The sequence below is a fragment of the Trachinotus anak genome, unplaced genomic scaffold, assembly GCF_046630095.1.
Source record: "Trachinotus anak isolate AG129_WGS33_773 ecotype Australia unplaced genomic scaffold, CSIRO_AGI_Tana_v1 ptg000011l, whole genome shotgun sequence".
In the NCBI taxonomy this organism is placed as follows: domain Eukaryota; kingdom Metazoa; phylum Chordata; class Actinopteri; order Carangiformes; family Carangidae; genus Trachinotus; species Trachinotus anak.
The window spans coordinates 16,157,624-16,180,990 of NW_027273862.1; the positions used below are offsets into that span (position 1 = coordinate 16,157,624).

The 23,367-nt window shown below is 40.8% G+C and overlaps 1 protein-coding gene across 8 annotated transcripts in view; it reads left to right on the forward strand.

Annotated features, from left to right (window-relative positions):
* zfhx3b (zinc finger homeobox 3b) overlaps positions 1–23,367 on the forward strand; it is a 139,191-nt gene that overhangs the window by 96,711 nt on the left and 19,113 nt on the right. For 7 of the 8 annotated variants that reach the window (XR_011692592.1, XR_011692591.1, XM_071488440.1 and 4 more), the window contains one exon: positions 13,563–13,670. The exons of the other annotated variant lie outside the window; for it this stretch is intronic. Coding sequence is in view for 5 of the 7 variants with exons in the window: in XM_071488440.1 (XP_071344541.1) it covers positions 13,563–13,670 (108 nt within the window). In the remaining 2 variants the exon portion in view is untranslated. The remainder of the gene's footprint in view (positions 1–13,562; positions 13,671–23,367) is intronic. 8 annotated transcript variants of the gene reach the window in all.

Here is a 23,367-nt window from a genome sequence, read left to right on the forward strand (position 1 = left end):
AAATATCTTAACTGGAATTCATTGCTCAACATTTTCATTCCTCTCATCTTCATATGATGTAAATAAAACAGGATTTTCCACATTTCATTGCAAGGTTACTGTCAAGCAACAAAAGAAAAAAGTATAGGATGTCAGTGCTGTACTCTGAGTCTGGCTTTGAAAACAATAACATGTTAAATTATAGTCATGCTGATCACTGAGCCCTGCCCTCTCTGTGTTCCTTTACACATTTATAGTAAATGCACTCATTGAGCAATGACATGGCAGTCACAGTTGGTTTCAATCAATTATGGATGCTTGTCCGGAAAATGTGTTTATTTAGTTTTGTAATGCACGAGTATCACTTAAATGTGTTAAATTTGTTGTATGTTTACTAAGTAACACCCAAATGTGGGAACAGTACTGTATTTAGGCATGTACAATGTGTGCAATTATATATTCATCACTTATGTCTTGTAGGGGAGAGCTCGTAAAAACTACTAAGATAATGGAAACTTTCAGTTTTTTACTTTAAATATTCTCACCTAATCCGACTTAACAAAGTAAGAAACACAACTAAGTGTGAGATGATGACTTATTAGTTGGGACAAGCCCTTTCGACCAAAATCCAGTTTATGTAATGGGTGTTGCAGAAGTGCAGAAAGGCCCATCTGTCTCTCTGCCTATTATCCAAAGCCCTAATCGGGACTTACAGCAGGGCAGGCTAAATAAACAGTAAGTAAGTTGTCTTGGGTAGTGGAACGTCAATGCCTGCAACTTGCTCAAGCCTTTGCTCTGAATGGTTCTGTATTGACCCCTCAGGACCCCCTGAGAATTCCCTAATTGAAAATTAATATTGAATCAATGCTGCGGGCCATTTGCATATTGATTATAAACATCCAGGAAGGCACCAAGTATGTCTGGGATCAATAGGGCCCTTCTGCAGCAGGCCGAGTGCACTACATCACATGGCAGCTGCCTGCTCCTGGGGTTAATGACTGCTGCTTGTTAAGGAGCTCTTGTCAGGTAGAATCCAGCTGCAGGGTCTTTCTGCCAAAGCTGGCAGCAGGTGAACTGTGGAGGGTGGAAGAAGAGGTACAGATGAAGGGGAAGTAAGGGATTTGGGAAACCTCTTATGTTTTAAGCAACATAGAATCCAAGTTTATCTCTGTATTAGATGCTTTAGCAACTTATAGACATCATTGTTGCTCTTTATCAAAGTTTATTGCCTCCTTGTGTACTCTGCTATCTGTACTTTTGGGCCTTGGCACCCTAGCTTTGAACTCTGACCACTGCCAAACACAGACCATAAAATACAGCAACCACGTGTGTTTATACTCTAGATATGTGTGAGTGTGTGTGTGTGTGTGTGTGTGTGTGTGTGTGTGTGTGTGTGTGTGTGTATAAGAGAGGATAAGGAAGGGAGTCTGATCAAAGATAACACCATCCATTTCCATCTCCTGAAGGGAGAAAAAACAATATTAGGTAGATCAAAAAGGCCTTTTTTAATTTAGAGTGAAACTTTCACAGCATTACAAGACAAAGGAGACCCAGAATCCTCTACTTAAAGGCACCGATTAAGATGCAACAACACATACATTCCCGTCCCAAACTCCACATAATAGTTTCCACATGTTGAAGAGATGTTAAGGAGGCAGGAGAGTAAGGGATGGCAGCGTAGACAATGGAGTGAAAAGGTTAGATACTGATAGGGGGAGATGAAGAAAGAGATTTCCATCAAACAACTGTCACTGGTAACATAAGCATAGAAGCCCCCTAGAAACCTGACTGGCTGGTTTAGTGGCAATTCCGAAGCCTGGTTAAACTAATGGGGCTCTCTAAAACTGGATGATTCTCTGAACCCACAGGAGGCAGCAGACCTGGTGTGAAGCACATGTGAGAGCAGCTTATCCTCCAGTATATGAAAGGCAAGGTCTTGAATTAATGCCTCTGTGCAGTCTGTGTCCATTCTCCCCTCGTCACCGCCCCCACCTCAACCCACACCCTGCACTGGGAGCTAGGGTCTGGGAGCCAAGAATGGAGTGCCGGGCCCAGAGAACCAGGCTGCATCTGATTGCTTCATTACAGGCCCTTTCATTGACTTGGTTGCACTGAACTGATGAACTGAGGCAGTGGACAAGAGCACATAATAGGAAGAAATGAATTCTTATCACAGCCTTCTCAGGAGGCCAGTGGTCCTGGCTGGAGCCAACAGAAGCCATGACTGAATGAGGAGGAGGGAGCTGTATCCGGGCCCATTCATGAGCCAGAAGCAGGATCTAGACTGAGGACATGATGAAGCTTTAGAATGTTGGATCAGTACACAGGGGACGAACCATGAATCCACAGAGAGGCATATTATTGTAGGCAGCTTGTTTTAATGATTAATTTAGTGATTAGTGTTTGCTATTTCAGGGTAACTGACACCCACAGCATAACATTTTTTCAATTGTTTATTCCTGCAGTCCTCCAGAGGCAGACCTCTGTTAGTTAGAGTCCCTGCTTTAGGCCCCATAGCAGCACCCAAACACCAACCACTGAGATGAATAATTAATTTTGTACCTTACTGGGTTCTCACCCCTAACTCTACAACCCCTGGCTAATGAGTGAGAAGAGCCTTCTGCAGCGAGGACAATAGCAGCACCCATTATAAAGACAACAGCAACACCAGCAACCACAGTCATGCATACAATAGAAATGTAATATGTGATATAACACGGCACCAATTTAGCAGCAGGCTTGGTCTCCGTAGGGCAGAGGTTGTTAATCCCTGACCATGCCTTAGAGAGGCTAGGGACTCCACAACTCTGACTAACCTGCTTATGTCCATGCCTGTATGCATAGTCAGCATTTAAACTGAGGGGGTGGAGAGGGGGTGGGGGGGAACCCAACGTTTTACAAATGCTGCAGTTGTGATCCGTAGACCATTAACATAACAGTTTCCTGTAAAAGTTGAAGTTACCTTCAATTAGGTGATGGTGTGTCATTATGTCTCACAAACGTGTGTAAATTGAAAAACTATATAATGGAGCCTACTGATGGCCAGTCATGTACCACACCTACCTGCCAGTGTGCTCTGCTCCCTCTTCCTCCCTGCCGCCATCAAATCTTTCCCCTCCCCCTCCTGCTCATACCTGTTCACTCGGCACAAAATGGATGCTGCAAAGCCATTTAATTGGCCTGCACTTCACAATTCAAGGGCATCTGAAAGGTCCCTTTAATAATATCTCTTCCCCCACAGAGCTGTTCTTGACTGTGTTTAGAAAGAATGTACTTTGCGCTAAACAGGCATCTTGTAGCCAGTGGACATAGGACAATCCTGGGGCTCATCCTAAAGATCTTTTGGCCACAATGATTGCCGCTGGGGTGTTGCGGGATTTCTTTTGTTTTTTTGGGGTTTTTTTTTAGCCAGGAGTAAAAGTTACAGTCTATAACAGTATTGGATATGTTAGTCATTTTGGTCATTTTAGCACAGCTGGCCCATGTTTTAGCCACATCATCAGTTCCATTTTTTTCCTTTCCTGTCTCGTCCTCTCCCTCTCCTGTGGCTGAGCCAAAGATAACTGAGTAGCAGTTTTGACTGTAATCACTCCAAGTCTCTTTCTCTGGAGAGCACCACAACGGGCAGCACAGTTCCACCCCTCTAGGAGCTTTCAGCCCACTTTCAGAGTATCATGACATGTTCATGAAGAATCAGACAAAGCCAAGATTGTACATCTATATACATACCTTGAATACACGTAATGTACAAGCACACACTTTCAACTGTGGAGCTTCGTATTATTTGGATAGATCTCCTAACAATAAACAATAATCAAACTGCGTTTAGAAAGGGAGAAAATTTGACCCACTCTGAGAGGGTACACTCAGCTGAACAAGCGGTAGAACCAGTCATTTGAATATACTTAACAGCAAAAAAAGAGCTCTCATGCAGGCTGAACTGTGTAGGCCTGCTCAGTCAAGTGTCATTCTGAGGCATTTTTGTATCTCAGGTAAAATTGAAAGCCTAAAGCAGTTTGGCATACTGATTAGGTTCATATTAATAGACATTGGATATACCACTGAGATTAGAAGGATAACTAGTTTAAATGATGGTTGAGTTGGTGCATTACATCCCATCATCTGGCTCTGAGTCTATTTTGTAATTAAGGCTGTAAGGTGTGCGCATAATCAAATAAATAAATAATGCTGCCAGAATTATGTGATAATAAATTAATACATTAGAAGAAGTGAATAAAGGAGCAGCTAATTGCATGAGATGAGTCTGTTTCATTAGCCTTTTGAGAGGAACTTTCATTGTATGCATCACAAGCCATAGTGCCAGATGAAACACGGCATTTGAATAGACATCTAGTTGTGATTTCTTTTTTTTTTTTTTACCTAGTTTTTGACGTAGTTTCATTGAACCTCTGCTCACTCCAGACAGTGACACGCAAAAGTCAGGGAAAAAAAGAGGACAACACGGAGTCTGTAAAGAGAAATGCCTCATAACCCAGAGAAAGGTGCTGACCGGTGACAGTAGTCTCTACATCTTCGAGAGATTGTAGTTTCAGGCTGTTTGAGAGATATAAAATATGACTGATAAATTTTTTTTCAGTTTGGATTGAGACATTACTTCATTATTTACTTATCTTCCTTGATAATCAACATTCATACATCAAAGGTATATAAATTAGCCATAAAGGTGATTTGTGATTTTTCTTCTTATTATTATTTTTTTTGCATATACTGACAATACACCTTGTAGTATTGATATTCACTTTTGTTCTCTTTCCTCAGACCTGGTATTGCAAGCTAAAATAAACTTGGTTAAATGCATCTCCAATAATTGCACTGCAAAGTTGGTTGATTATTTTGTACATAATTACAGTGGAAAACAACCTGCCTATTAAGCCTTTAATGGCAGTAATACAGAAAGCAATTACCATTACTTTGCTGCTCATACTGAAAATAAAGATTTCTCTAAATTAAAAGGATCTTCTGACTACTGCTAAGGCTAATTGTGTGGGGTCCTGTACAGACATCTGGTTGTACATCATTTGTAAGGGCTAAATGCTCATCAGTTAGGAAGGCTTTTACAAGCTGTGTCCTAAGTGTGTGTTTTTGGGACTGCTCTGCTGCCAGGGAGTCTGATAGCTCTTGAATTATTTATCTATCAGGCTGCTGGACGGTAGTCACGGCGACCTAGGCCCCGTAGTGTTTGTCTGGCAACATCTCCCTCCAACAGTAGCCACTGGCAGACAGGGGAAGGGGTGCTAATGAGCAGGGCACAGTGTGCATGGGACCAGAATTTTCAAACTCTCCAACCGTTCCTGACATACAAACCCTCATCACTGAATAAAGACGCAAGAAAGATTTACAAAGATCTGAGTGCAGAACTTTTTAATTAGGGAAAAGATGAGGTTAGAAAAAGAGAAAGATTGAAAACGAAAGATAGAAACAACCACCCGTTTTCCTATTAAGGAGAAATGTCAAGCGCGGTGGTGAAGCAATAGTCTGTGTGCATCCCTTTGTTGTCCTCCCTGACATTGAAGGCTAATTTTTCATGGTTATTTGAACTGGAAAATGAAAGAGAGGTTTGCGATTATTTCCTATAAATGACAACACAATCGCATTACGCTTCAGTACAAACACAGAGAGGATATTGCCTTTTCATATTTCATGTGAAAGTAATGGATGGGCTATGCAAAGAGGAACAGAAAGAAAGACAAATGGTGAAAGAAAGCTCACTGTGTTTGATTTGTATTAGAAACAGAATGGAAAGAGGTAGCAGGAGTTTTTTTCCCCAATAAGTGGTAGCACTCTCATAGATGTTTTAAAGTGCCTATGCAGTGTAATCATTGGATTTCTTTAGCAATTAGCTATGAGCAACCAGCCGAGGTGGTTGTTAGAAGAAAAGTTGGCCAGTGTAACCACTGCAGTCTCTACTAGAAAAATATTTATCCATTGTAACGCCTCCCCCCCGCCACACACACACACACACACACCGTCTCCATGTATATCTGTACAGCTGTATGATGTAACCAATAAAAATAAGTGTAAAAAATAAATAAGATAAAACAGGAGCCCACCATCCACCTCTCCTCAACTATCCTAAGAATCTGAACTTAGGAAGCCCTTAAACTTTTCAGAGCAAACACGTCAATGAAACCCTATATTTTATATTTTAAATAAAATTGATTAGAGAAATTGGTATTCATAACCTTGTCAGATTCTGTTTTATCTCGCCGTACGCTTTCATAAACAAACAGCCAGTCAGGCGCAGGGCTGTGGATGGAGACAGGGAGGCAGGATGACCATCGAGCAGGATGGCAAACCAGCCCACTCTGATGGGGCATGCTGAGAAACGTGTTTGTGTACTTTAAGTTTACAAAGATTGAAGGACCAGCAGGAAAGCCTCTGCCGGCAGGACTCATGTAAATAGGACCCAAGTGGGAGCTGTGAGCCGGACTCCTAACACGCGCCGAGGTAGGCGCTACATACATCCAACCATGGCAACATTGATTTTCTGAGCTAATACCTCCACAGAACAGTCCACAGGCAGATGGATGCACTACAAAGATATGCAAATGGTGCATTCGATAAATCGACAGGCAGAGATCTTTTTCAGACAGTCCACTGTACTGGTCGGCAGTGCCTAAAAGGAGAGATAAACAGATAAGTACCTGTTAATGGACATGCACATACACACGTGTGCACACTCAGACAAACATACAAGCACCTGCCTGTTACCTAGGAAAAGTTAGATCAATAATAGAAGTTCATGTTAAGCAGAACCGCCTCATAAAAGCACATCAAATAAATCCTGGGACAATCCAGCATTGGCTTTTTAAATAAAAGTGCTATTTTTAATACAGTATGCTATATTTTTAATTTTCAAGGTTTTCTGCAAGAAACCTTTTTGCATTGTATATTGTGTATAATAACAAAACAAACTGTGGGTATAGTCATATTCAGTGAGCTTATTAGTCAGATATGAAACAAAAGCTGCTTGGTGTATGTCATATATAATAGATGTGGGCTGTCTTGTTAAGCCCAGCAGGCTGTATGTGGCTGTGTCTCTGTGGAGAAAGGCTCTGAAGCTCGCTGTACCTGGTAATTAAAGAGAGTTTGTGGCAAAAGCCAAACATCAGGAGAGATGAGCTATGAACAAAAGAGCTGTGACAGTTTCAGGTTATGTGATTTTTGTGTCCCTTTTTTGCCAAATGAAAAATCAATACATTTTCCGGGTTATACATATTCAGAGTGTCCACCATGCTTCCGCCCTGATGGAGAGAGGGGCGGGGGGCTGTGGGCTAGAGTGGGGGGAGTTGCCTGTCCGCCTGTCATAACTGTACCATCGCATTTTCCAACCCACTGGTGAATATTTCAGAGTTGATGTGATTGCCCTTCATGACAGCGGTGATGCTTTTTTTTCTTTCTCTTTTTTTCAGACACCCCTTCAGCCACCCCCACACTCCGTCAACCCACCCTAGTTCTGTTTGGTCCCTTTGAATAGCTGCAAATAGGTGAAGGCATTGTACTCTGAGCTGGAGGAAAAAGAAAAAGACGCATTAATAACAGCAGGTTGATTTAAGAGGGGGCAGCAGTGGAAGGCGATAAGCATAAATGCATGGCGGGGGGTGGCAGAGAGGCAGAGTGACTCTTTGTGCAGGACAATGTCCCTTAGGCAGAGTAGATGGAAGAACACTGCCCGGTGATGTTTTTGCCCCCCATCCAGGCTTTTAGCCCACCATCCTAGCAGGGAAAAGTACAGCCTGCATCTTCCATTGTGGACATAATATGTGTTAGTGAGTGGCCATCATCTTGGACATTCAAGGAAGTCACAGTGTGTGTGTGTGTGTGTGTGTGTGTCAGCTGGGGCAGAAGAGTGAGCAGTCCCTGAATGCTCACTCCCTGTGTAGCCACATTAACCTAGATCCTCCTCTCTCTCATCACTCAAGTAAAACACAAAGAGAGAACAACTAGAGCGGCACTTACTTTATCCACTTTATTTGTATCTATGTATCTAAACATGCCATTATCACGAGGAGTATTTCTAATTAGTGTCATTTCCCATGAGGTAACACTTTAGGGAAAACATTTAATGGTGCTCAATAACAGTTCCTAATTTACTTAAGTATCATGAGCACAAAAAAGCTGTCAGCCATGTTTAGTGTGTTTAAATGTATGTTTTTTTCTGTGAAATAATACTATTAAAAAAAAAAACTTCTATGTGTGACTCTGTGACCTGGATGCACTGAATGTCCTTTAAAATGGCCAGTGACTTTGAAAGGCAAGGGGGATCAAATTAAGTGTTGTGTGGGAGACCTATGAAGCTGGTTTGATGAGCAGACACCACCGGGAGAGTAGTGGAGCAGTGGAGGAGGGGGCTGCCGCGATATTGTTCTAAGGCAGTGTGAGCTATCACTTCTGTTTGTGATTAACTTGCCGTTTAAAGTTTTCTTAGTTATTAGCTGCCCTAACCCCGTACCCCTCCTCCTCCATCCCCTGGACCTCCTCCTTCACTATCCCCCTTCCTCCTTTCCCCTCCTGCCCTCAGCCCCATGGAGACACAAAGTATTCATTCACATTTAGATCCTGAGGTCACAGCAGGGCCAGCAGGGAGAGGCCAGCGCGTCCCCCCATAGACAGGTCAGGAATCTAACACATAACTCTGACCAGCAGCGCTGAGGTAGCTTACTCTTCTTTCCTTTCAAAATGTGAGAGTGTGTGTGTGGGAGAAAGAGAGTGAGGGAGGAGTGAGCGCACGAATGAGAAAAGAAGACACAGATGCACTTTCATTTTGTGTGTGTGTGTGTGACTGATCTAGAGTTCGATGTGTTTCCTGACATTTTAGTACTTTGATTCTGATGTACGCTTAGTCCTATTTTATTGCACTTTCAGTCATCTTAGATATTTATATTCACATTTTTGAACGTATCTCACAACTGCAATACATGGAGTTTATCAGCTTTTACACATGAATGTTTTGCAAGTCATTTAAAAAGCACTTTTTGCACAGCATATCACATGTCCACTTTTTAATTCTGCTTTGTTGTGCAGTGACCATTATGGTTGCTGATAATACCCGTTTGTGGTTTATTGGTTGTTCATAAGCAAAAGCCCCTCTTGTCTCTGGCCAGGTTGTGGTCATGTTTTGCTCTATTGTGGTTTTATGAGAGGTAGTTGAGTATGTAAGAGGGGAGCGTCTGTGTGTGTGTGTGGGGGGGGGGTTATGAGGGGTGGGAGCATTTTCCTGTGTGTTGTACTTTAAAAGGGGGTCTTGCGTATGGGGCGCAGAGGTGCTGATATGAGGAGCGGACAATGCATGAAAGCCCTCAGCATGGGTCCTGTGTCTCATTGTCCCATGGTACCCTCCTGTCACTTTCATTTTGCACCCTCTAGTCCAGAGTCAGGCCAACTTTGATATAAGGAAGGGGTGCAAGGGATGATGGGGGGAGAAAGAGGGGGATTTTTTAAAGAAGAAGTAGGGGAGAAAGATAGAGTCTGTGAAGTGTGAAATAAGATTGCTTTTTATCCGACAGTGCAGCGCTAAAGAAAAGGAAGCTGTCCGGGCCCGGAGAAAGCAGGGGAAGCGCACCTCTCTGATTTACAGTGCGGTCGTGTAACACCTGGTTAAAATGATAACAACAGCCTCAATAATCATAATGAGAGTAATGAGAGCTTAGGCCCACAGCTCCACACAAGAGCCCAGAGAGAAGCAGAGCTCAACCCTCACTCCCAGTACTCGAGACCCGGGGAGAGGGAGAAGCTCAGCTCAGCCCCCGCACTGGTTCTCCAGGACTTATGAAAGCCAGGAGAGAGACAGACAAGACACTGTTGTTGACTAAGATTCTGTATATGCAACAAAAAAGAGCAGACTATAACTACTGTTTGAGGAACACTGGAGCCGTTTGCAGGTAGGACTGGGATTCTGTACTTTAAGAAAGGCAGTTATCATCATAGCAGTAGATTCTGCTGAGGCCGAGGATGGAGGAGGAGCCTGACCTAGTGAAAGATATCTAGAGTGACTATTATTACTTGCTGCTGCTCTTCTCTACAGTCTGGGAAGGAATACTGGAAAGTGCAGTGGTTACCATCAATTATTTATTAGGCCGTTTGTGCTTGTCAGTCTGATTAGCATTAGTGTAATCACTGCTCTTCAGGGGAAGGAAGGCTGCTCTCTCTCATCTGAAGGTAATCTTGCCGTTTTCAGTGTCTCATCTCCACCGGACACCTCTTGCATAGCATCTGCTTTTGTCATCTCCACATATTTCTTGCCTTTTCCCCTTCCGCGTGTGTTTCTGTCTGTTGCTGCTCGGCCCCTTCCCCCCCACCCCTCCGCACCTCATTAATGTGTGTGAGCAAGTAGCACTCTCCCAGCTTGTAGAGAGTGACACCTATGGGCCTGATTAAGCCTCTGCACTTGCTGGCAAAAACACGAGAGGGGAAGATGGTGTGTGAGTGTGCACGAATTTCTGTGTGTGTGTGTTTGTGTGTGTGTGTGTGTGTGTGTGTGTGTGTGTCTGTCTGCGGGATGTTGGAACAGAGAGTCCATGGACTGTCCCCACTGAGTGACTGGCAGAGCAAAGCTGATATTTATATGCTCAGAAGAGATGAGTGTAATCTCTGTGTCGGCAATGGGCTTATTCAGCTTGCATGATTAGATTAATGGAACTGTTTCATATCATTGTATTAGGATGGTTAATGAAGACAATTAATTAGAAGACAACCTTCAGGCTATTGTCCTTTACATCTCTGAAATTTGGGTTAGAAATGGCCTGCTGCCATAGCTTTGAGTGTTTCTCCTCATCTATTTTCAGAGTTAATCTATGGCTACAGTTTTAGTGTCTCTTCCATTTGCATCCTACTCTTAGGCCACTCATGACCTTTCATTAATTATTGTCGGCCTGGCTTTAATCATTCTGTAATACTGTTGGAGATGAGACGAGAAATAGGCAAAGCCATTTACCACTTAAAGATGTAAGGCTTCTCCTGGATTTAAATGTCTTCATTTCTGCATAAATTATGGACTTGGCTCTGTGTAGTGTGTGCTAAAAGTGTCGTATATGTTGATTAGGCACGGAAATAAAAACGTATTGAAAAAACAAGGAAGAAAAAAATATTGGTGCACATGTGCATTGTGTGTGCAGGAAGTTGGGGGTGGGTACAGGGAAGGTGAATGGCATTAAAATGTTGGCTGCCTATCACAGCAATGTTTAAACACAAAGTGTGTATTAATGTGTAGGTGGGGAATTAGTCTCACTACAAGTGTCACATAGCTAAGAAATGACACCTTGCCCCATTTTTAAAGGTGAAAAAATTTACCTGGGGATTATTTTGTAATCTGAGCACCTATGCAGCTGTACAGTATCCTAATTCTCACACAGTTGTGGAGATTTATGCAGGCAGGAGTTAGATGGGATTTTGGGACTCTGGTTTTCTGGGAATGTTTAAGATCCACCTCACCAGCACGGGATGGGCTGCACTGGATGGAATTCATGGGTTGCCTTGGAAACATAATAGAAACATGGTTAAAAATAAAAGAATAAAATGTATTCATTTCTGTGGGATCCGGGGAACACTTAAATATGCTTTTTACTAGGAGCCAGTCATCCCTTTTAAATATGTTTATTTAAACACAGGATCATTTGATCACAGGATCGGCTTTTAGCAGTAATGTGTAACAACACAGTTCATACATCTATCACTCTGCTCAGCTGTTTCCTACAGCATTTGATCAGCAAGCAGGAAATGGAGGATCCTGCTCCGGTCCTGCCAGTAATACAAAGGTGTTTTCCATTGACGTTAATTTTTTAATTTTTTTTAAACTAAGTAACCCCATAAGCATGCAGATGTATCTATAATAATGCAACTATTGTTATGGTAATATCACATACATTTTGTAGCTACAGTGTGTATTCAGCCAACCTTTGAAAATGGCAAAATATGTTCTATGGCAGAGTGTACTGTATCCAACCTTTTTATTTAAGGCTACTGAGAAAAAAAAATTTACATACGGAGCAGAGAATGTCAAAAAAAAAAAAAAATCCTTTAATGTAGTTTTCATTTATAAACATGACTTATTTGTGTGAGGCACCTCTATTTACTAAATGATATAGTTCAAAATGTTCTATCTATGAGTAAAAATTGGCATTGGGGAAGGGACTGTGAGAACAGCCATGTGGTTCTGAGATGTTCAAAGTGTATCTGTGATAATGACACATACCGGATTTTGAGAACAGAGTGTCAACTCCATATACAATGTATGCAATGTTTCATAACTGATGGGATAAACAGTGAGTGCTGGGGATAATGCAACATCATAAAGGTGGTTTTGGCTGTGGGTAGACATGTGGTGAGCTAGGATTGGATGTGTGATGACTGCAGGGCTGAATACTTGAACAGGATATTTCAGTAGCTGTTGTAGCATTGTCAATATGTCAATAGCTCATAGAGTAGAGACCTGAGCATGAAAGCATTTTCAAAAGAGCATTTAAGTACATTTGCTGAGAATTAGCTGACTTGTGTAATAACTGATAGGGCCTATTGACTGCGGCCTAGTTTACTGTTGTCAAATCAATGCTATTGCATGCAAGTCCCACTACTTTTAAACAAACTTAACAGGCAAAGGGGATGTTCAGGGGGCACTGGAGGGAAATAAACAAGATTGATGCCCTTTTTATTATCTGTTTTTGCTATCTTTTCCTCTGTGTGTTACTTACAAATGGCATTATCGGATATCCATTGTTTGGACTTCGATGCTCCTAAATGGCCTGATATATTGAGCTGAGGCTTTTAAGGTGGTTACAGGGGATTTCTGCCTTTGGCTTGGCATAAAAATAAAATGAATTGTGGCTTTGAAAGTTTTAAATATTTATGATTTTTTTTTTTTTTTTTTTTAACATAGTAACATAGAAGAAGTGAAATGAGACTTGTGTTGTTGGTAAGTAACCTAGCAGATTGCAGCAGGGGACAGTAATGTATGTATGCATGTTTATGTTCATGTGTGCATGCCTGTGAGAAAGATAATGGGGGCTTGTCTGGTATAAGGTCTTTCTCATGAAGGATACTGCTCTTACAATTATTTTTCCATCTGCCCACTTCAGACCACATGTGTGCTTTTTTTCTACAGTTTTATGTCCACATTAAACCCGAGGAAACCATATTTGTGTCATGGTCTTGAGTACATGGAGAAATGTAATAAATTAGGTCTCAATACAATACACAATATAATACTACTACTACCACTACTAATACTACTACTCTACTACTACTACTACTACTACTACTACTAATACAAATAATAATAACAATAATAATAATAATAATAATAATAAATTTGCCTTTCTCCGTCCCCAGTAATTCAACTCAGATTTTATAATTCTTGTCAAAATAAATTTCACAGTGATTATCAGACAGCACAGGACAGACAGCAGAAAGCAGATTCTGCCCTCTTTGTCTGCTAGCCTTGCAACTGTGTGTCAGCAAATGTAATTGTTGCAAGCTCCTATAGAAAAAAACGCTGCCGTCCCTTTAAGTGCTTCCACCAATTCTGATGGCGTGGTGATTTACATATCCCGTCCTCCCTCCCCCTTCAGGAGAGCTGAGCGAGGATGTGGAGGCTGCTAGTGAGACCACCACAGACCAGGAGGACCAAACCAAAGACAGAGAAAGTGGGGGGGAGAAGGAGCTCACCAAAGGGACAGGTAAGGCCAATATTTACACCACACACATTTAGGGGCTGTTATTCACAGGAAGCATAAGGCTCTGCTCCTGAATGGTGCTGAACATCAGGCCTTTTATGTAATTAGATTACACATATTTTAACAAAATATTGAGAGCCTTTTTAAGCATGAAACACTCCATCCCGAAACTCCCTAAATTCAGTTATATTTTTCAGAAGGTGCTCTTTCATGCTTCAGGTTTCCAGGCATTAAATCCCATCAGATACAACTGGGATAAACTGTCAATTTAGGTAATATGTTCAGGTGACATGTGACCCATGTTTTGTCTTTGCTCAATAGGTGATGTGAAGAGAGGGGCCTGTATGCCTAATTCCAGCTGAGCCATGTGTGTATCCACATGTGATAGCACTGCCCTCTTCTCAGTTTTGCAGCACACACACAGGAACACAGAGAATACTTACCTGTGCTTAATGTCATCAGTTTAGGATGGTTTTATCTGAGATCCCTTTTTATTGACAGGTGTTGGTGGTGACTCCTAAGCAGTGGGTTGGGCTTAGGGTGAGGGGAGGATCTTAGGCCTAAACAATCTCTGGCCAAGGGCAGGCAGCAGCTCCTTAAAAAGCATTTTCAGCTATTTAATCTTACAGATGTTTTCAAATTAGAGAATGTCTCCAGTTTGAATGGTTCATGCAATGATACACTGTCATCCTTGAGTTCATGGTAGCGAACATGCATGGATTTTCTTTTTCAATTTGTGGGGCCAATAATAACAATTAGTGCACTACATGGTAAAAAACAAACTGCTTTAAACATCAAACCCTAAACTTTTAGTGCTGCTTTGGTATTACTAAGCCCTATCTTGTTTCAACAGGAGTTTTTACAATGAGAGATGATGCCATTGCTGATTGCTGGTGTACAAGAACCAGTTGAGGCTCTTTTAGCAGTTGTAATTTTGTTTAATAAAGGTAAAAACAAGTATGTAAGCTAATTTAATTATGCTTATGCTCTGTATGGAGAAAAAAAGTTTTTCCTTAGATTGTCAGATGTATGAAAGTTGTTGACACTTAAAATACTTTTAACACAAACACCATCCTCAAAGTGTGCTGCCCAATTTTATCTCCTTCACTTGAATAAAACTTGGTCTCAAGCACAAATTTAATCAGACTGAAGTTTAAAGCAAGAGTGAAAAACTTTTTTTTATCACATACTGCACAGTGCATGTGCATTGCTGCATCTAATTATATACGGTGCTTTTGTTTACTGATTGTCTTCAGATTTCACAAATGTCAGTGTAAATGAAATATAGTTTCATTTTTCTTTGTTATGCACAATTTACTTTGTATGCCTGTGTTTGAAAAACAATGCTGGCAGTTAAGACATCTCTTATTCAATAGAAGAGATTTCTGATAATGATGACACTGAACAGTAACAGGCCTGGGTAGATGCTTCTCACTTGTCTAACTTCTTGTGTTACTGCAGGATGTTTTGATTTACACTAGTCAGGTTAAAAGCTGGAAAACAATTCAGACCTTTTGCATACCTAAGTTTTTTATAAAGTGCAGCAAAAAAAAAAAAAAAAAAAAACTTCATCACAGTGTTTGAAGCCCAGCCTTTGTAAAATGTCTTTGATATTCGAACTTCTATTTTAAATGAGGCTGAGTTGTTTGTGCTCTTTGAAAGGGCGACACTCTTCTTTGATGGAAGAAATAATGATATGCATGCCTGACTGAATATGGCTAAAAGTATGTTTTAGCACATCAAAATAAAGCACTTTAAAAAGCATTAAAATGAGCTGGCCGATTAATAATTCACTCATACCTGTGGTGCACAGGAAGACGACTCCTCGCATTAGGATTCCTCCTTTTTGAAAGGCATGCAATTTGATACAAGCATATTCAGTTCCTTTCCTCCCCTCTGTCAGTCGCTAATCACCAAATAAGTGTGTTTCTGTGTTTTCACAAAGGAAATATGTGCTTGCATATGAAAAATTTACAGCTTCCCAGCAGCTTATTAGAAACGCTTAGTTAAAAATAGCATGTGCATTAGGGAACCAGGTCTGAGGTTCTGTTTGATGTCAGTGAAAAGGTGGGTGTGTAGGCTGGGGTGGTGGGTTCAAGGCTGTGTTGTCAGCAAAAGGTAGACAGCTGTAGTTTAATGGAAGGGTCCCTTTTTGTACTTCAAACTTTTTTGTGATGGATGAATACAATGCTCATTCAAAGGGAGCGCAGAAAACCTGTCTTGTAGGAAAAAAGCGAGGAAGACCTCACAATGCATTTGGTAAACAGAGGAGCACTTGTTTGGGCCCGTGATTGTCTGAAGATGTTTGTACAGTAGATACACAGATGGCGTGTATGTTAGAATATGGTGTACGAGCATCTCGGCCAACCTGTTATTTATCTGAAAGGTGCTCAGTCTCCCACTGTCTGTGGATGAGCTGTTTCTAAGGTCCATCATTAGAACTACTGAAGTATTTCTTCTCATCGCTGTCATGTAGCTGTTGGAACAGAGCACAACATTGTTCCTTTACAAATGACAGTCACTGTCAGACAGACAGCGTTAGCGAACACAGAAAAAAGGCTTCCTCCTTTTTAAAGCCACTGTCAATCTTATTTTCTCTTTCTTGTTCCACAGCTCCTCAGTATTCATTAAAATCATTTAGAGGTACATCAGAAGCCTTTGTAAAATGCATATGTATTTGGCATGTCATTTCTTGAAAGATGCCTTCATTATTCAGTTGTTTTTTATTTATCTTTAAGAAAGTACATATTATACACATACATGCATTCTGACATATGTAAATGTCATATGCTCCCAACACTACAGGTAATATGTGGTGGAACCTTTTGTGATTATACAGCACATTATCATAAAGATATATCGTGATAGAAGAAAAACAGCAAAAGTAATTATAAGTGAAATACTAAAATCTTAATGTATTTGGATAATGATGTTCATGTTGGCAGTAGCTGTAACTTAACCATCCAGCGTGATTAGTAATTCAAAGGGTCATTTTTAATGGTAGGTATGAAATATGTATAAATGGGCAGCTATGAGCCTCTTTCCGTGCACCTTCTTCACCTAGCTGAGACAGCACTAGCAAAAGGGAAGAGCTTCTGCATAGGAGCAGGATCCTTACCTTCATTAAAGCAGGTGGTGTATTTATGCAGCAGCTGAACGTATGGGGATGCAGCAAGGAGAAAGGCAGGCAGGACGGCGGCGAGTATAAGGGAAATAGGAAGGTGAAGAGAGCAGAAAGAGGAGGAAGGAAGGGAATTGTTAATGTACCTGCAGACTTGGACACAATGTGTTTTGACATTTTTAACATAAATGTATGGGAAGGGTTGTATTGAAATTTGGGGACCCTATGTAGGGAGATGGGGAAGAGGGAGAGAGCAAGTCTCAGGTGCTGGGAGGATGAAATTGAGCTTGATAAATAATTCTTTTCATACCTCTTTCCTTACATTCAATTTATGGGCGATGGAGTAAGGGGGTTGAAAAATTATATTTCAGCCTGGATCATCCACACTCTGACACCACTAAAACCTAGGAAGATCAGGCAGACTCAACTAGCTGAAAACACATTATTGTAAATGGTATGAAGGTAAAACTCAGATAAAATAACAATAGACAGTTTTAGATATGTTTTTTAATATTTCACTCAAACAAGCCTATTTGCCCAGTTAGCCATATATACAGTCCTCTTAACTTATTTGTCATTTTGAGAGTCTATATTTAAAAGGTAAATGAATATGTGAATCTGTGTCTATTCAGTGATATATATTTCTGCCGTCTGCAAATTCCTGAAAAATCATTGGGAATCATTTCATTTATAACTTGTATGTATGTAACATGTATGCATGTTTGTGTTCAGTGAATCTCTTTTTACATTTTATTATCTTTTACTGGACTTTGTCTCTGCCAGATTCGGCTTAAATGTTGGTGTTGTTACGGTACAAGTGTGTAGGAGTATTTGTGGATGACCAATTAAAGGTGATGTGCAGGTCCCAATTTAGCATTTGATTAGGTGCTGCATGTTGTTTTCACACTGCCTTTGGGCAAATACTGCATATTTTCCTGTGTCTTTATGCCCAAAAAATTACTTTTACTTCTAACATGTTGGGCTTGATAAATAGAATATTTTAATTCTATAGTTATACACAATTAAACATTTGTGCAGTCACAACTTGTAAGAACAACTGTGAATTATTTTGAATAAGATAGTATCAAATTATCATATGTTAAACTACATTTCCTTACATATTCACTTGACTGTAGCAGCACTTGTCTCTATGTTCCAAAACTGTGCTGTGTTTTCCTCTGTTGCAAGGCTCCTACTGTAAATTTTCACGCAGACCAGCTAAAAAAATGCACCAAACCATTCTCAGTAAATGTTGACACTAAACCTGTAAAACAATTTAAATGAAGACTGAGCAGCTGGGTGTGCTTACAGTAAACTCTATTCTATGTGTGTGCCTCTGTGTGTGTTTGTGGCTCCTCATCCAGCTGTATGTTTGTGTAAATGTGCTTGAGGGTGCACATGTGCACATACAGGTGTGCTGTGTGTAGGAGAAACAGATGCTGCCTTGTACACTGTAGATGCTGCATGTAGTCTGTATAATGAACATGATGATTAGCATCCCCTAGACGCAGCACCGTGGCATTGCAGTCTGCTCATTTTTTATTGTGCTGTTAAATCTCTGGTGTTGCTCACTCAGGAACAGACCTACCAAATGTTATGAATTGTTCTCCATATAACAGTGCAGATATGTAGATTTAATATTAGCTGTGGCTGTAGTTGAAATTGCATGCTTATGGTTAGTTACAATCAAATTATTCAAGTTTATGTTATTGTTACTCTGAGCTGGGAGACATTCAGCACAGTGGTGATTTGTTGTTATTGCTTTAAAACCCTAAGTAGTATGAGAAATCAGGAGACAGAGCAGTGAAAATGTTTACATATTCATATCACGTCCTTTGAGTGCTTGTCATCCCTCAAATTATAATTCCTTTTGTCTTTGAAGATAATAGGCCATAAATTGTCCTTGTTTGTGAGCCAACTCCCTGAAAGCTCAGTGTTTATGGGTTTTACCACAGGGTGTCTAATGGCCAAGTACCACTGCTGTGTCTCTGAGCGTCCTGTAAAGGTGAACATCATGTCATCCTGTTGTTCACCGGCCTGAAAATTATTAATGCCTCTGCTAATTAATAACTCCTCTCAATTTTTTCATCTTGGATTTTCCTTTTTTGCGATCATGCCCATAGGCTGCATAACACTCTGACACTATTTCACTTGCTCTTATACTTTACAGTTTAGTGCTTAGTTCTATAAATGCAGATTTGGACATAAGTAGTAATTTCCTATGTAGGTTCAATATGAGGTTTTACTTTAAGGTTTTAGTTTTCTCGCATTTTCTTTATTAACGCAGAATAAGTACCTGAGAAATATAGGATGAAATGGAAAACTGCCCTTTATTGCTGTGGGCTATGACACAGGCTATAGATTAAAAACCTGGATAGAAATGGGAAAAAGAAAAGACAATATTCAGCTATTGTTAGCATAGCATTAAAAGAGAATGACTTGTAGCACTGGGGGAGTTGAATCATCTCCATATTAATGGCCAACTTGCCAAGGGAATAGAGGTGAGGATTTTCTACGGTGCAAGAAGTAGAGGGGTGTCGGAAACCCTCAGCAGTGTGAAGGTGAAAGGTTCCAGGGAGCTGGGAATCAGAGGACACACTTTTCAGAGAGTGCACTACTGAGGATCATCATGTTTCACTATGCAGAGGAATTGTGGGTGTGAGCTGAAGTTTAAAGTGATTGGCAGACTGTGGCTGTTCTGGGCAAAGTGACAGTAAAGCTATGCAGGCTCGTTGGCGTGGATGAACTGGATGATGGGTTATGTTTTTTTACAACCGGAGGCCTGACGCTGGCATGGCAAGACAGGAACTGTGGTAATGAGGGGGCAGAGGCTCCGGAGATGATGAGGACCCCATGTCAGTAAGTAGGAGGGGAATTTCCCTCCAAAACAACAGGAATTTTTTTCCTATCGTCCACTTCCTTACATATTGTATACTGTAACTCACATTTTAGGATATGGAAAAGCTCCCTCAAGGACAAAGCGAATTCATTGCAGTTGTGATTGCACTCCTGGACCATTTCGATGGTAGATGACCTGTTGTGGTTAATTCAGTCTGTGCTGTTCAGCTGCCATCTTTTTCTCCCCTTGAAAGCACAACAAGGCTGTGACTGCTCCGTAGGCCGTTGCACTGTGCTGACAGCCCCTCTGCTGCTTGAATAACACAGTCCAGCTATGGGAGGTGAGACAAGGTGCCAAAGTCCAATTCACTTACGGGACTCGACAGCACAAAAGCCTCTGGTTTACGGAAAAGGGACATGAATTAATAATCACCTAATTGACTCTTAGGTTTTTTTCTGCACTCTTGCTCTGCCTTTTGTGCTTTCAAACAAAAGCCCACCCTGTGTATCTGTCAGAAGAGGTTTGGTGTTGATGGAGGCTCTGTGTCTAATGACCAAGCAGAAGAGGTCAGGGTAACAGACAGACTCCTGAAAGATATTAAGGTCCGCTGATAGAGGATAGCAGTCTCTGTGGAGGACTATATGTGAACAGGATGAGAATTTTTAATCAAGCCAACCACTGAGGTTAAAATACATAACTATACTGTTGACTTAGGTCTTTTTGAAGCAGTATCACTCAGGTGAAATTTCTACTGTAGTCATACAGTAAAAATGTTACCCAAAAGTAGCTTGGTGACCGCAGTGTTACATATTAAAGAGTAAACAGCAGGAATAATTCTATTTCTCTCTCTCTTTTTGTTAAAATATATTTCACCACTTTACAATGATTGTATAATTATTGTGGGTTCACTCTCTTGCCCCCGCCAACATCACAAAGTATAACTACACTTTACCTCCAATTCTAGTCAGCTATATTTGACAACCATAATCACTCACCCTGTTATACCCTGCTCCATCAGGACCCAATGTTTTGGTCTTTGGTTCTGATCACATGCTCACACTGTCGATCCATGTCTCTCATGTCTGATCTATGCTCTGACACCAGTGTCCAATGTGCCGTGCTAAACTGTACGTAATGACAACAACCAAAAAAAAAAGAAAAAAGAGTTTTTTTTTCTATTTCATTCCCAGCTTTTCAATGTTACGGTCATTTTTTTCATCACTCTTGACAAAGTAAAACAGGATACAGTAGTTGGATGTTAGTCACAGTGCCAGTGGTGGTGTCAGGGTGTAGGATTCTCAAGAGATGGCGATTGATCAGATTTATGGAGTCCTAACTGGCCGTGACGAGAAAGACTGCAACTGAATAAGCCTCCCTAGCCCTCCATCTGTCCCCCTCTCTCTCACTTTCTCTCTCTCACACACATAAACAAAACACCCTGAGCTAGAAAGCTGGTTTGGGCACTTCCGCAGCAGCTCTCCAGTGCCTGAGCATAAACAGCCACTTGTCTCACCTCTCTGGTGCTAATTATGTAATTGTGGAAGTGGAATATACTTATAATCAATTATGTTGATCCTCTTAATCATGAGTCTGAGAGGATACTTGTGTCTACTTAGTCCATGCTTACTTTATGTACTGTATGTATGCACTTTATATCTGCGACACAAGCCCTGTGTTACTTGCGCTTACGCTCTATTTTTTAATATTTTTTAATATATCTAAATAATTTCTTTTTTACACTTCACCTCTTTGTTAGTTACAAAAGTGAACTAATTCTCAGTAAACACAAATTATACACATATAAGTATATATATATATATATATATGTGTGTGTGTGTGTGTGTGTGTGTGTGTAAGTACACATATAAGTATACATATAAGTATACATATATAATTGTTATATTTGTTTCTTTCCTTCCATGCACAAATGCAGTACAGCTGAGATTTTTAGAGATATTTATTATATATAAAAAACAGGTGCTTAAAAATGTGATATTTGTCTCGATATGAATAGTTTGAACAGATGCTGTTGGGTTTAGGCTACTGTTTGGCTGCCTTGCTCTCCTCTGTCCTTGCCCCATGACTTAAAGAACAGTTCGTTTTCCTCCCCGCTCTTGTAGCTGGGAAAATTATAATAGGAAATCAAAAAGCTGCCTGTTGTATGAGCTGCTGAAGGACAGAAGAAAGGCCTATGAGTAAAGGTTGTGTTTCCTTACTATAACTCATAGTGCATCTGCAAAAATAGCGAACAGTATTTTATTAAGGAAAAGGTATTATATTTATAAGAGAATTGGGAGCCAGAAATTTGATGTCAATACATGTTGGCATGGTTTTGCTATCTAGTGTAAGAATCACAAGACCAACCAGAATGTTGAAATGCGAAAGTGACAACAGATGACCGTTGTTTTCCTCAAGAGATGAGTTCAGGGGAAGTAGGAGTCGACTGAAGTGGAGTTGAGGAGGAGGAATTGTTGAGGACAGTGCCATGACTGCGAGGTTAATGTCAGGGAATGGGAGGTTCCTTTTGTTTAACATTCCCTTTGTTTATTGGCGGATGTGTTTAATAGGATTGACTGTGACTGGACCCTAATAGGGCCTCCCTGGCTGATCCTAGTGTCTCTGGGAGATCTCGCAGGCTGCTCTGTCCAAAGCCAGGTCCCCTACTGGGTAATCAGCTCAACTGCCCTCATCCTGATTGGAGCTGACATTTTAATGTCTGGAGCAGAAGCGTGGTCAGCCCCGCTTAACCTGACCCCCCACCAAACCATCCCTCTCTTACCAGTGCCCTCTGTTCTCAATTTGCCCTTCCAGGACTGTACAAATCAGGCCAAATTTAACTCTTTATGGGCTTGTTAGGGGTTGGCAAGACACCTCCTTAAATTTCCCAGTGAATTCTTTCCACTGGTGACAAAGTGTGGTGCTGCTGCTGCTCCCCAATTCTTTCTCTGTGTGGATTTAGCTCCTCTGTGAACCTATGCTTAACAGTGTGCCCAACACTGATGCCTCTCGATGTGCCAGCTCCAGTTTGTCTTTTGCTTTATAGAGTAGTTTTTAATTAGAGGGACTCTTGTGTGAGACCTTGCTCTGAAGATACGAAAAGCAAAAGACATGCTATTTTGTTAATATTAGAATATTAGTGTAGTTTGAATTACAAGTATCAGCGCTGTGATTTGATGTGTGTTATAATGAAACACTTGAAGCACCTATACTGAATGGAAATCTTTTCAAACACCCATCAACACTGACTATGTTTTTTTTTTTTAAAAAAAACATTCCCACAGAGCAAGCACCAAAGCACGGCTGTGTCCTGAGAATATGTGTGGGTATGACTAATCATTAGTCCAATGCCATCTTTGAGCCCAGCGGCACGTTTTTGTCTCAGAAATCTTGCAACCTAGCTTTGAGGAAATATCCAGATTTGCTCAGGGTTTGAAAGGAGGTTTTCTAATGTTTCTGTCCTATTTTTCTCTTTGTCACAGACCACTTGCACAGAACTACAACACACTGGGGAAGGCTTAGCTGGTTATAGAAATGCAGGTCAAAAACAGAATTTCACTGGCATTCACCTGCTTATGGAAACAAAGAGCTGAGGAATTTTCCAAGCTGGGTTAAACTGTAGGCACTGCTTGATTAAAAAAAAAAAAAAACATTTCTTTCTTGATCCCTTAAAATTCCCTGATTACTTTAAATTCTGGTGAGGCAGAACTGTGACTATTGGTGAGGTATCGAAAAAAAATCTT